This window comes from Chrysochloris asiatica, unplaced genomic scaffold (assembly GCF_000296735.1).
Source record: "Chrysochloris asiatica unplaced genomic scaffold, ChrAsi1.0 scaffold00023, whole genome shotgun sequence".
Lineage (NCBI taxonomy): Eukaryota > Metazoa > Chordata > Mammalia > Afrosoricida > Chrysochloridae > Chrysochloris > Chrysochloris asiatica.
In genome coordinates, this window is record NW_006408541.1 from 4621928 (window position 1) to 4634362 (window position 12435).

The 12435-nt window shown below is 45.4% G+C and overlaps 1 protein-coding gene across 1 annotated transcript in view; it reads right to left on the bottom strand.

Annotated features, from left to right (window-relative positions):
• Nucleotides 1-5866: 5866 nt before the first annotated feature.
• MC3R (melanocortin 3 receptor) overlaps nt 5867-12435 on the bottom strand; it is a 12587-nt gene continuing 6018 nt past the window's right edge. Inside the window, exon 2 of the mRNA XM_006839165.1 lies at nt 5867-6917. Coding sequence (XP_006839228.1) covers nt 5867-6835 — 969 coding nt within the window. The 5' untranslated portion in view covers nt 6836-6917. The remainder of the gene's footprint in view (nt 6918-12435) is intronic.

Sequence of the window (12435 nt, forward strand, 5' to 3'; positions counted from 1 at the left end):
ATAGCAGCACTATTTACAATAGCAAAAAGATGGAGACAGCCTAAGTGCCCATCAATTGAAGAATGGATAAACAAACTGTGGAATACTATGCTACCTTGAAGAATAGCAAGGAAGCTGCGAGCCACCGCATAACATGGATGAACCTTGAGGGCATTATGTTGAGTGAAATTAGTCAATCACAAAAGGAGAAATACTGCATAGGACCATTATTGTAAAAGACTAAGAAAAAGAACCTACCCTAAAAGGGGGGAAATATATCAATATATATTTGCTGATCACTAGGATGTATGGGATGAGAGGAGGGGAGGGAGGGGAAGATAGAGCACATGGTAGGGAATAGACACAGGATAGCTTGGGCGCTGGGGGTGGGGTGGACAATACACAAGAAGGGGGAAGGAAATGGAAGAACAAGGCTGTTGGGAGAGGAGTTAGGCAGGTTCGAATGGGCTATGTGGGACAGAGGTAAATGATGATGTATGCACAACCTTGGAACAACAGGGCTCCGGGATACAGGGATTGAGGCATATTTTGAAGGTGTAAAATAGGGGAATTGTGTTAAGATGCTTGGCTGTCTTTTGACTCTTGGTTTCCCTTGCCTACCATTGCAAAATAGGCACTTGACAGGGAGAGAAAGGAATAACCAGAAACATCACTACAGAAATCTTGCAAGTCCATCTTCAGCCTACACCTGATTGGAATACCTTAAAGGGGGCTAGAAATTGCCCAGTGAAAGAGGCTTCCTATGGAGCCTTTACATTTCATAAGACCATAGGTAGAATCCAGAACCCCATCCAGAATCATCTGAGGTAGGACATTTCCACTGGAAAGGATGAGTAGACCAGCCTGGAGTGGCTAGAAGAACAGAAGATACTTCATGAAGAAAGACCGGCAGGAAAAATCTGAAATAATAATGGCAGTCTGATTGATTACTACAAGAACAAATAAGTTGTTTGCCCAGGAGCCATCAAAGAAGTGGTTGGGACCTCTCAGAACAAACTCCCTTCCAAGACTAAGACTCAAGGGGAATACATGAGCAGGCAGGTGGTCTGGCTGGTGACCACATTGATCACTGATAAGGGGAAGAGGGGAAAAAACAGCAATTGAAGTTGCGAGCTAAGTCTGACCACATTCAATAGACCCCTGTGAACTCAGGTGGAGACCTGAATGGCCAGCAGTACGACAAGACCCGGAGACTCCTGGGCCCAGAGGCAGTGACATGACCACAGAAGACTAGAATGGAGAATGAAGCGTCCAGCTGATATGAAGTGAGGGGAGATACACAAGAACACCCATACTTGCAGATAGCACCCACTTAAAATGCTTACTGATGAAGATCAAAGACTACAGCCATCAGTATGGGTTGCACCTCATTGTAAAGAAAACAAAAATCCTCACCACTGGACCAAAAAATAACATCATTAGTGAGTTAATGCATTGAACTGCAAAGTTGGTTTGATCCACAAGGTCAGCGGTTCAAGCTCACCAACCGCTCCTCGGAAACCCTACACAGGGTCGCTATGGGTCAGAACCGACTCGATGGCACTTAACAACAACAACAACAAATAGAGAAAAGATTGAAGTTGTCAAAGACTTCATTTTGTTTGGGTCCACAATCAACACTCATGCAAGCAGCAGGCAAGAAATCAAAAGATGTATTGTGTTAGGTAAATTTGCTGCAAAAAGACCTCTTTAAAGTGTTAAAGAGCAGAGGTAGCAGTTTGAGGACTAAGGTGTACCTGACCCAAACCGTGGTATTTTCAATAACCTCATATACATGTGAAAGTTGGATAGTGAACAAGGAAGACTGTAGGAGCATCAATACATTTGAATTAAGGTGTTGGAGAAGAATATTAACAGTATTATGGGCCATCAGAACAAACAGATCTGTGTTGGAAAATGTACAGCCAGAATGCTCCTTAGAAACCAGGATGGCGAGCCTTCATCTTTTGTAGTTTGGACATGTTATCTTGGAGGGGCCAGTTCTTGGAGAAGGATATCATACTTTGTAAAGTGGAGGGTCAACGAAAAAGAGGACGACCCCCAACAAGGTAGATTGGCACAGTGGTAGCAGCAATGGGATCAAGCGTAGCAATGATTGTGAGGATGGGTCAGGACCAGACGATGCTTCATTCTGTGTTTGCATAGTGTCTCTGTGAGTCAGTGATTTCAGCAGACCTTCCAGACTAACCCAGGCTAGGAAGAATAGCTTGCCAATCTCCTTCCACAAATCAGTCTATGAATCACAATGGTCCAATCCTCAAGGGTCCATGGAGATAGTGCAGAACTGGGGAGCGTTTCATCCCACTGTGTGTGGGGTCGCAGTGAGTTGGGCGGACTCAAAGGCAGTTAACAAGAGAGGACTTCCTAAAACGATTTTACTTTAGGTGGCAGTAAACACCGCAGACAGAGAGGTGGTGATTGCACATGATGTGTTGGCCGGGAAACAAACCCGGGTGAGAATTTTACACTGAGCCACAGTGCTGATCCCCGGGGAGCTTAGACTCTCAGGCCTGCCCGAGACCTACTGGACCAGAATCTGCCCTTACTGGACAAGCCCAGGTGATCCTCCCAGCGTGGAAATGCTGGTCCAGACTGAAATGTACAAGTATTAATCTTGATGATGACTCCTGTTGGCATCAGCATGCTGACATTCTGTTTCCAACCACTGTTGTAAAATGTAGATAATGTATAAAATGTTCCTTTTTGACCATATTTAAGTGTACAATTCATGGACCCGAATTACAATCATCATGCTGTGCAACTATCATCGTCATCATCCATTTCCAAAACTTTACCATCACCCCAAATAGAAACTCAGTATCCTTTCAGCAATAACTCTTCACTAGTACCCTCTTCCCCCCAGCCTCTAATTACCACTCATCTGCTAACTGCAGGTCGATGGTTTAAAGCCACCAGCCACCTTGAGGGAGACAGATGAGAGTCTCTGCAAAGATTTACAGCCTTGAAATCCCTATACGGAGTCACTGCCCGAACTGACTCAATAGAACTGCATTTGTGTGTGTGTTTAACCCTCTTTCCTCCAAGTCTCTACTCCTCTTCTCTTTGACTGTAGACATTTGTCTAGTCTAGATATTCCATAGAATATGTGTCTTTGTGTGCCGGACTTATTTCATTCAGCATCATAGTTTCAAGGTTCATCCACGTTGTGGAGTCCTGGTCTAGCTGTGGGATAAGCACAGGATGGCTAACCACAAGATTGGCAGTTTACACCCTTCAGCTGCTCCTTGGAAACCCTATATAGGGTGGCTATGAGTGAGAGCCAACTCGACTGCACTTAACAACAACAATCTCTGGTGTGGCGCTGTAGGATACGTGTGGGATTGGTAAGCCCAGGATCGGGAGTTCAAAGCCAACCAGCCACTCTCAGGAACCCTACACAGGGTCCCTCTCAGTTAGAATCGACTTGGCAGCATACAACAATTTAAAGAACCCTGTTGTCACTTTAGGATAAGCACTGAACTACTATCCATAAAGTCAGCAGTTTAAACCCACCAGCCACTCCCCAGGAGAAAGATAAGGCTCTCTGCTCCCATAAAGATTTACAGCCTCAGAAACCGCAAAGGGCCACTATGAGTCGGAATAGACTCGATGGTCGTGGGATATGGTACTTTATATGTAACTTTTTGAGGAACTCCCTAAACTGTTTACCTACCTGGGTATTCTTGAGTAAAGTTTCTTTGTCTATAAACTCCACCTATTTGAGGAGTTTTTTTTTAGAGAATAAAATGAAATGATGTGAAAATTGATGAAGAGTGAGTTATTTTTGGAGTCTTGGTGTGGTGCTGTGGGGTAATGTGTCTTGACTGCAAAGTCATTTGAACTGCAAGGTCGGTGGTTCAAGCTCACCAGCTGCTCCTTGGAAACCCAATACAGGGTCGCTATGGGTTGGAATAACAAGTTATTTTTGTTTTGTTTACTTTAAGAAAGGACCCCATAATTTCCATAGCTGTTGTGAATACAATTTCTGGCAAATTCCCTTTCCAATTTTCCTCGTTTACTCTGTGACATGGTCAAGTCATAGTATTTGGTTCCTGATTAATATAGTGAGGGATGATGGTGGCCCAGGGAACACAGCCTGGTATCTTTGGAGCCGAGATGGGAGGGTTTTGTAATTTGGCTGAAAGGCATCACTGTGGTCAGTGGGGCCATTTATGCTGCTAACAAAACTGTCATGAGTTGTGTTGTGACTTTTGCAGCAGTGTCTGGGATCCCCAGGGGTGCATTTCAACAGAACACACGCCCACTTAGCAGCCATGACAACTTTTATTGTTTCCAAACATCACAGTCAAAGCAGGAAACAAAAGTTATATTAGCAGATCTTCAAGTACAAAAAAGAAAAGCCATTGTATTCCAGCACAAGACAAACGTATCACAGCTGACTAAAGACACAACCAAGTATAAGAATTCATGAGAAGGAAGATGTGAGGGCAGCTCGGAGGCACACACTCAAGTTACCCAGGGTAGGAACGGGTCGGCTGGATGCTTGTACGATGCTGCAGTCTTCAGCCCATCTCTCCCTACACTTACAGGAACCAATTGCTTGGCTTGACAAGGTACTGATGTTGTAACAGGATCAGTCCCATGCTAACACTATGTCAAACAAGGAATCAGGAACAGTGAAACTCAAAAGCCACCATTCTCTTTCATAGATGGCATTGGGGAAATCATATTACAGTGACACAGTGATTAGGATGAGCAGAGAAAGAAATCTTAAGCAAACACCCAGCTTCCTGGTTATCTCACAATGTCTCAAACTACCTGAGACTGCAGTGAACAATTTCAGGGGACTGATTCTTTGCCACTGCAATTCCTTTTCTTGCTTTATAGACAGAAAAGGAGTCACAGGGAGAAAAAAAAGGAGTTTTTGGGTTTTTTTACAAAGGAATAATGTATATTTTATTTATTTATTTATTTTTAATGTTTTATTGTGAATTATATGATCGTTCACATGAGAGAACCTCAGTTCCATATTCATTCCATCGTATATCATTACATTGCCATGGTTCCAATCCCCTCCATGCATTGTCTAGTAATGTATACTTTAAAATAGCAAGTATCAAAATACGTTTTACATAGGAATACTCTGATTGTCCCAAGCACTTTGCCTCTCTTTCATTAGCATCTGGATGGCTACCTTAGGTTTAATGCACTAAACCCCCACACAATAGCCCCAAACAACAGTGACAACAACACCACCAGCAACAGCAGCAGCAGGAAAAAAGAGGAGCAGGTCACACCCCCATGCTTTTATTCTGGAGTGAGGGAGAGCGAGTGTCGGGGCCGGAGGAAAAGTCAGCCTAACATTATTCCTTTTCCCAATGAGACAATTGCATTTAGAAAATTGTCTTTCTGTGAGAGGGAGCGACAGTGTAAAAAGTCATAGTCTCTTCTCAAGGAAGAGGCATCTAAGCAGCTGACAGAGGAAGGTTGGTAGCTGTAGCAGGTTTGTCAGCCAGAGATTTGAACCCCGTTCACTGTAGATGAGATTCCATCGGTCTGGCCTGAATGGAAGGAAGCCTGAAGAGAACCGTGAAGTAGATGTGCGAACTTGGGGTGTAGAGCAATGGGTGCAGATAGAGCTCGGAGCATCCTCCACTCAGTCCCCACCCCGTGATCCTTTGAGAAATCAGACTTTATGACTTACCCACCTTGGACTCTGTCAGAAAGGCTGCTACATATCATTTTCTTCTCCAAAGACTTTGCACCTTTAAAAAGAAAAACACATGTAAGATCATGGCTGATAATACATATTTTGGGTCTGCAATGCGTTCGTTGTTTTCTTTGTAAACCTCTTGGTGGGTCAGACAAGGAGCAGACTTATCCCCTTGCTCCTGGCCCTGGCATCCTAGCCCAAGTTCATGCCATTACAGTGGCACAGAATCTCCTTAAAGGTGTTTCGCAGCTCCAGGCTCCGGAAGGCGTAGATGAGGGGGTCGATGACTGAGTTACACATGATGAGAACCAGGTAAGTGTTGAAGTGGGCAGTGTAGCAGACGCAGTAGGGGTTGGTGGGGCAGGTGATGATGAGGACCAGGTGGAGGAAGAAGGGGGCCCAGCAGAAGATGAACACCCCCAACAGGATGGTGATGGTGACGGCCCCCTTCATGCACGAGTGCTGGGGCGGGGCCACGCCGTCGGCGGGTGGCAGAGCCGCGATGCGCTTGACGTGCAGCCTGGCGAAGAGGAACATGTGCACGTAGAGCGTGCCCATGAGCAGCAGCATGGCGAAGAACATGGTGATGAGGCAGACGATGACCATCTTGCTCTCGGAGTAGACGATGAACACCACGCCGCAGATGCCACAGCAGAGCCAGATGGCCGAGATCATGCCGAGTGCCTTCCTCACAGTCATGATGCTGTGGTAGCGGAGCGCGTAGAAGATGGTGACGTATCTGTCGATAGCGATGGCCAGCAGGTTGCAGATGGAGGCCACCAGGGAGATGCAGATCATGGAGTCAAAGACATTGTCCATATGCTGGATGAACTGGTCCTCGAAGGCCAGGGAGTTGCTGTTGACAACGGCGATCATGACCGTCTCCAAGGCATTGGACACGCTCACCAGCATGTCCGCCACAGCCAGGCTGCAGAGGAAGAAGTACATGGGCGAGTGCAGGTTGCCGTTGCGCACCACAGCCAGGATGACCAGAATGTTCTCCAGCAGGCTGACAATGCCCAGCACCAGGAAGACCTCGGGCTTGATGAAGACCTGCTCGCAGAATCTGCTGCTCTGGTTGGTCAAGGATGGAGCCATGGGGTGCTCTGAGGCGTTGGGCAGCATCGGCTGAGCAGAGAGCAGGCAGCAGGAGGTGTTCATGGCTCAAGAGGGGTGATCAGAGTGGCGGCTCACCAAGTCCGGAAGAAGCTGCTTTCAGGAGAGAATCTCCCCCCAGATGCTTCTGCTTGCAGGGGCTTGTCCAGTCTGGACTTGGAATTGGCCCTTCTCGAATAAAAGGATGGAGGGTGAGAGAGACAGAGACAGACACACATACACATACACACAGAGAGACACACGGGCAGAGAATAAGACAGACACAGACAGACACACAGAGACAGATACACAGAGACAGATACACAGAGACAGATACACAGAGAGGGGTGTTTGCCTGAAGACAGAGAACTTTCTTCTGTTTCTTCCTTCTCCAAGAGGATCAGCTTTGCAGCCCCTCTCATCAGCTGTCTCCGTTGTCTCTCCTCCTGTCCCCCTTCTCTGGCTCTGCTCACATCCCCATCTGGGGACAGGAAACCTGCCAATGGTTGCTACAGTGACGACTGGATTCCATAGCAAAGTAGGTGGTACCTGTCGCTTAATGTGAGGGGAGAAAACTCAGGCTCTATACATGGACTGAGGGCAAACAACTCCTACTTAATCTTCAGCACTGCCAAGTGACCACTGAGCGGTAGGCACGCTCTGACTGACAGCAAGTCCCCTGCTCTGAAGGCTTCTGTGGGAGACAGCAAGGTGGGCTGGCGCCCTCTGCAGGCCAGACGCTGGGATGCTTGCTGGTTCGGCCGAGCAGTTTGTATTTGTCATGGACACAGCCACACCCATCCATCTATCCATCTATCTATCCATCCATCCATCCATCCATCCTCTCATTCCTCTCCCCCCCTGCAAATATTTACTGAGCACCCCCAAAATGTCAGATCTCTGGTGGATGCAGGGAATATAGTGATAAAACAGATATATCAGGTGACAGATTTCTTAATAAAGTAAGCACAGGTTTACTTGTGCTTCTTTACTGATCTGTAGTGAACAACTTCACATTTCTTCACCACATCAAAGATTCTGCTTCTACGATAACGCTATTGAGGTATGCACATCATTTGAGATGAAAAGGACAGGATTGTCCAAGGATAAAGTTCTGAAGGGTTGGGAAAGAAGAAGGAATGGAAACAGGAAACACAGGAGGAAATGGTTACACTATGGGGATTGTAATCAACAAGATGAGACACAATGTGGTTGAATTGTTGAATGCATAACCCATCTGCTCTGTAAACCTTCACCTAATTCAGAAAGAAAAGTTTCAAGAACAAAAAAGAATCTGCTTTTAGGGCTAGCTGGTATCTGTCTCTCTCCCAACCCCACAGCACCTTCCTACAGAATCAAAGCCTCTGTTCAAATGTCTAGTTCCAAACAGGGATAGTATAAGCACTGGACCTCTAACTGCAAGGTTGGCAGTTCAAACCCTCCAGCTACTCTTGGAAACCCTGGACAGGGTCACTATACAATGATAGCAACAGGGATGGACTAGCTGGTATGCAAGATAAGCATGGGTTTACTTGTGCTTATTTACTCATCTGTAGTGAACAATTTCATACCTGAAACCCATGTGAAACTGTTCACTAGAGATGAGTAGGTAAGTACAAGTAAACCCATGTATCCTGGGTGACCCCCCTCTGGTAAAGCCCTGTCTTCCCTGCCTGGAGTGGGAGGTAAGAGGTGATGCACTGACCTTCCGGCAGACTGAATGCTGGGAAAGTCCAGAAGGTGGTACATCCCCTAACCTGGCAGGTCAAAGGAAGGGGCCACTAAGCTATGATTTCAGGAAGCAGCAGCATTCTCCAGGGGGAGGGTGGGCAGTAGGGTGAAGGAGGACTTCCAGTTGAGGGTTAATATACTTATCTCAGACAGAAACATTGAAAGTAACTGGTTGTAGCTAGACTGTAGATTTGGAGGCACAGTTTAGAAGGAAGGCTGCATTCCACACCCCACCCTCCTGAGGGTACAAAAATCTCTGGATCCTGCAGGACTCTGTTGGCCCTCTTTGAGAGTCTGGACTGCATCCTGACAGCAAGGGGTCAATGAGGCCATGGGGTCTGCATTTTAGAAAGATTCCTGGTCGCAAGGTGGAGAAGATTGGGTCGGGAAGGGGTGAGCGTGGATCCAGGAAGCCAGGGCAGAGGGTGCTGGGGAGACAATAGGGGCTTGGACCAAGCGTGGGGCAGTGGGACTGTGGAGAAGTGGACAGAGAGATTCAGGTCCTGGCTGCACAGGGGATGGTGGGTTCGAGGGCAGAGAACACCCCAGCTTCCATCCTATGGAAGGATGGAGATGCTCTTTGAGCTGGAATATTCAAGAGACTGAACCTAGACATTGGCCTGTGTGGTTTAATACTGAGCTCAGATGAATTTGATGTTGTACGTGGGGAATCCATTAGGAAACACAGCATCCCCTCCTCCCTGCACACATCTCCTTACAGATAGATTAGTGGTTCATCTATCTGTCATCCACAGGTTGTCCCAGACATACTGCTGGGACAGTATTTCAACAGCTCAGCTGTAAGTTGATTCTCATATAAGTCAAATATATATATTTATTTAGTTTTCAGTATCCTCATAAATCGCATCTTTGAACATGTGAACCTGTGAAAACCATAACATCAGCACATTGCACACTGCAACATTGTATGTGTTGTTGTTGTTAGGTGCCATCGAGTCAGCACCAACCCATAGCGACCCTATGCACAACACAACGAAACACTGCCTGATCCTGGGCCAACCTCACAATTGTTACCACACTTGAAACCATTGATGCTGCCACTTTGCCAAGCCAAGGGTTTTCCTCTTTTTCTCTGACCCTCCACCTTATGAAACATGATATCCTTCTCCAGCAATTGGTCCCACCTGACAATATGTCTGAAGTATGAGAGAAGAAGTCTGGCCATCCTGGTCTCCAAGGAGCACTCTGGCTGCACTTCTTCCAACACAGATCTATTGGTTCTTCTGGAAGCCCATGGCACTTTCAATATTCTCCTCCAACACCATAACTCAAGAACATTAATTCTTCTAAAGTATTATATGTAATTATTACTAAAGATTCATTGTTAGCTCAAAGAAGCTATTTGCATGTATATATGTGAACCTGTGTATATATATGTATAAAATAGAAGAAGTATGTATATGGAAATATAAGTATTTATAACATTTGGGAGTGATCCTCTTAAGCAAGATGTTGTTGTTGTTAAGTGCCATTGAGTCGGTACTGACTCACAGTGACCCTGTACAGGGTGTCTGAGGAATGGCTGGTGGGTTTGAACTGTCAACCTGTGGTTAGCAGTCCAGTGCTTATCCTACAGTGCCACACAAGGACTCCCAAGTAAGATGTTGTTGTGGTTAAATGTCGTCGGGTTTGATTCAACTCATAGCTACCCAGTATAGGGTTTCCAAGGAGCAGCTGGTGAGCTTGAACTACCCACCTTGCGGTTCAAACCGACCTTGCGGTCCTGCACTTATCCTATAGTGCCACACCAGGACTCCAAACAGCCCAAGTTTTAGTATGGAGAAGGACTCATTAAGATAGCAAAATTTGCCATCTTTTATTTACAAAGAACCTTTTCACATTGATAAGAAAAAGACAAATTACCTGTTAGAAAACTGAACAAAAGATATGGATAAAACTTCAGTGAGAGAAAATGTTAAGTCGCTAATTGTTGCTGTAAGGAGCTCTAGTAGTGTGATGGCTACAGAGTTGGGCTGCTAACCTCAAGGGTCAGCAGTTCGAAACTACCAACTGTTTCTCAGGACAAAGATGAGGCTTTCTGCTCCAATAAAGATTGATAGCCTCGGAAACCCTATGCAGGCTTGCTATGAGTCAGAACCAACTCTACAGCACACCACCACCATTATAACCACCACCAATTGTTGTTAATGCTGTGGGGTCAGTTCCGACTCATAGAGACCCTGTTTAAGGTTTCTGAGGAGCAAATGATGGTGTTGAACAGCAGACCAATCTTGAAGTTCATTGTCCTGCAGCACCACACCCAGACTCCCAGTGGCTAATAAACATATGCAAAGATGTTCAACCTTATGGGAAGTGTGGGAAATGGAAATCAGTTAGGTTGGCAGGAATGAAAAGGACAAGGACTCAGGAGCGGTTCTGGCAGGATGGACGCTGGCTTGCTTTCCTGCTGTTTGTGAATCGTGTCAACATCCGGCAGTTTCTGCCAGAATACAACACACACACACAAGGCACATGCTTGTAAGCATGAAAGCCTAGGAGCTTAGAGTCATGAGAAGTGCCTCTTGTGTTTATTTGGAAGAGTTGGCTTCTAGATTGGGGGAGATTGCAGTTTGAACCATTTTAGGAAGCTGCTCCTCCCCACCTTCAGTACCACAACCAGAAATGCATTTAGACGGTCTTGGTCTGTGGGTTCAGGGGCCCTAATGAGATGGAGTCCTGGTGTGGTGCTGTAGGATAAGCACTGGACTGCTAACTGCAAAGTTGGTGGTTCGAATCCACCATCCACTCCTTGGAAACCCTAGATAGGGTCGCTAGGAGTCAGAACCAACTGGACAGCACTTAACAAAAACAACAAAGAGATGGATTGACCATGGGCTCAAACACAGAACTGATTGTGGGGTGGCACAATGGGCAGTGTTTTGTTCTGGGGCACTTAGAATTACTATGCGTTGGAACCGACTGATGTCACCTAGAAGCAACAAGAAATCTTATCTGCAAGGAGGTTGGTGGCAGTTTTGGACTACCCACTTTCTCCTACAGGAGTCCTGGGGTGGTGCTGTAGGATAAGCACTGGATTGCCAAGGTTGGTAGATCAAACTCACTATCTGCTCCTCTGAATCCGTAAACAGGGCTGCTATGAGTCAGAACTGGTGTGACAACACTTAACAACAACAATCCTCATGTTGGCAAGGTCTCCAAGTTCAGTCCTCAGCCCCCTTCACTAACCATAAAGCTTCAGTTTCTTGGTTAAGACTAGTAATAGAAATTCAGGGAACACTGGGTTCCCTGGTGGTGAAATATGCTTACCTTGGCTGTGGGTAATTTGTGGTTCACAAAAGTCCCTACTTTCTCATCTTCCAAAGAAAGAAAAAAAATATTGATGGTAATTTTTCCTGCTTAAAATTCAGTGTGAAAATTGTAAGAACATTCAAAACAACAAAACCGCATCACATCTCTTTCTCTTAATCTCTGTGTTTCAAAGAGATCTTCAAAATTGAGAGTGAGCTGTTTTGCTTGCTGAGCACTTCAGGGGAAGGAACAGGTCAAGGTGCTTTCTATGACTTGTTTAAAAAGAACGTTTTTTCTTTGCACTCTTTTGGAACCTCGTTGACACCTTAGAGTATAAGCCAGTTTGCTTCACCGAGTTCATTTTCTTATGGCGGAATCACAAATTGGATCAACCGAGTTCAATTAATGATCAAAGGTAGACATCTTCCATGTATAGAGAAGAAAATGATCCAGGCTGAATTTCTTCTTCTTTTTTTTAACTAATAAAATATTTTTAATCATTAGTAAATAGAAATGTGGATATGAGATATTTAGTGAGGAAAAGTAGAACATGAAATACTATGTACATATAGATGATAGCATATTCTCTCTATATATATTATGTATGTACACACACATCTCTATCTATCTATCTATCTATCTATCTATCTATCTATCTATCTATC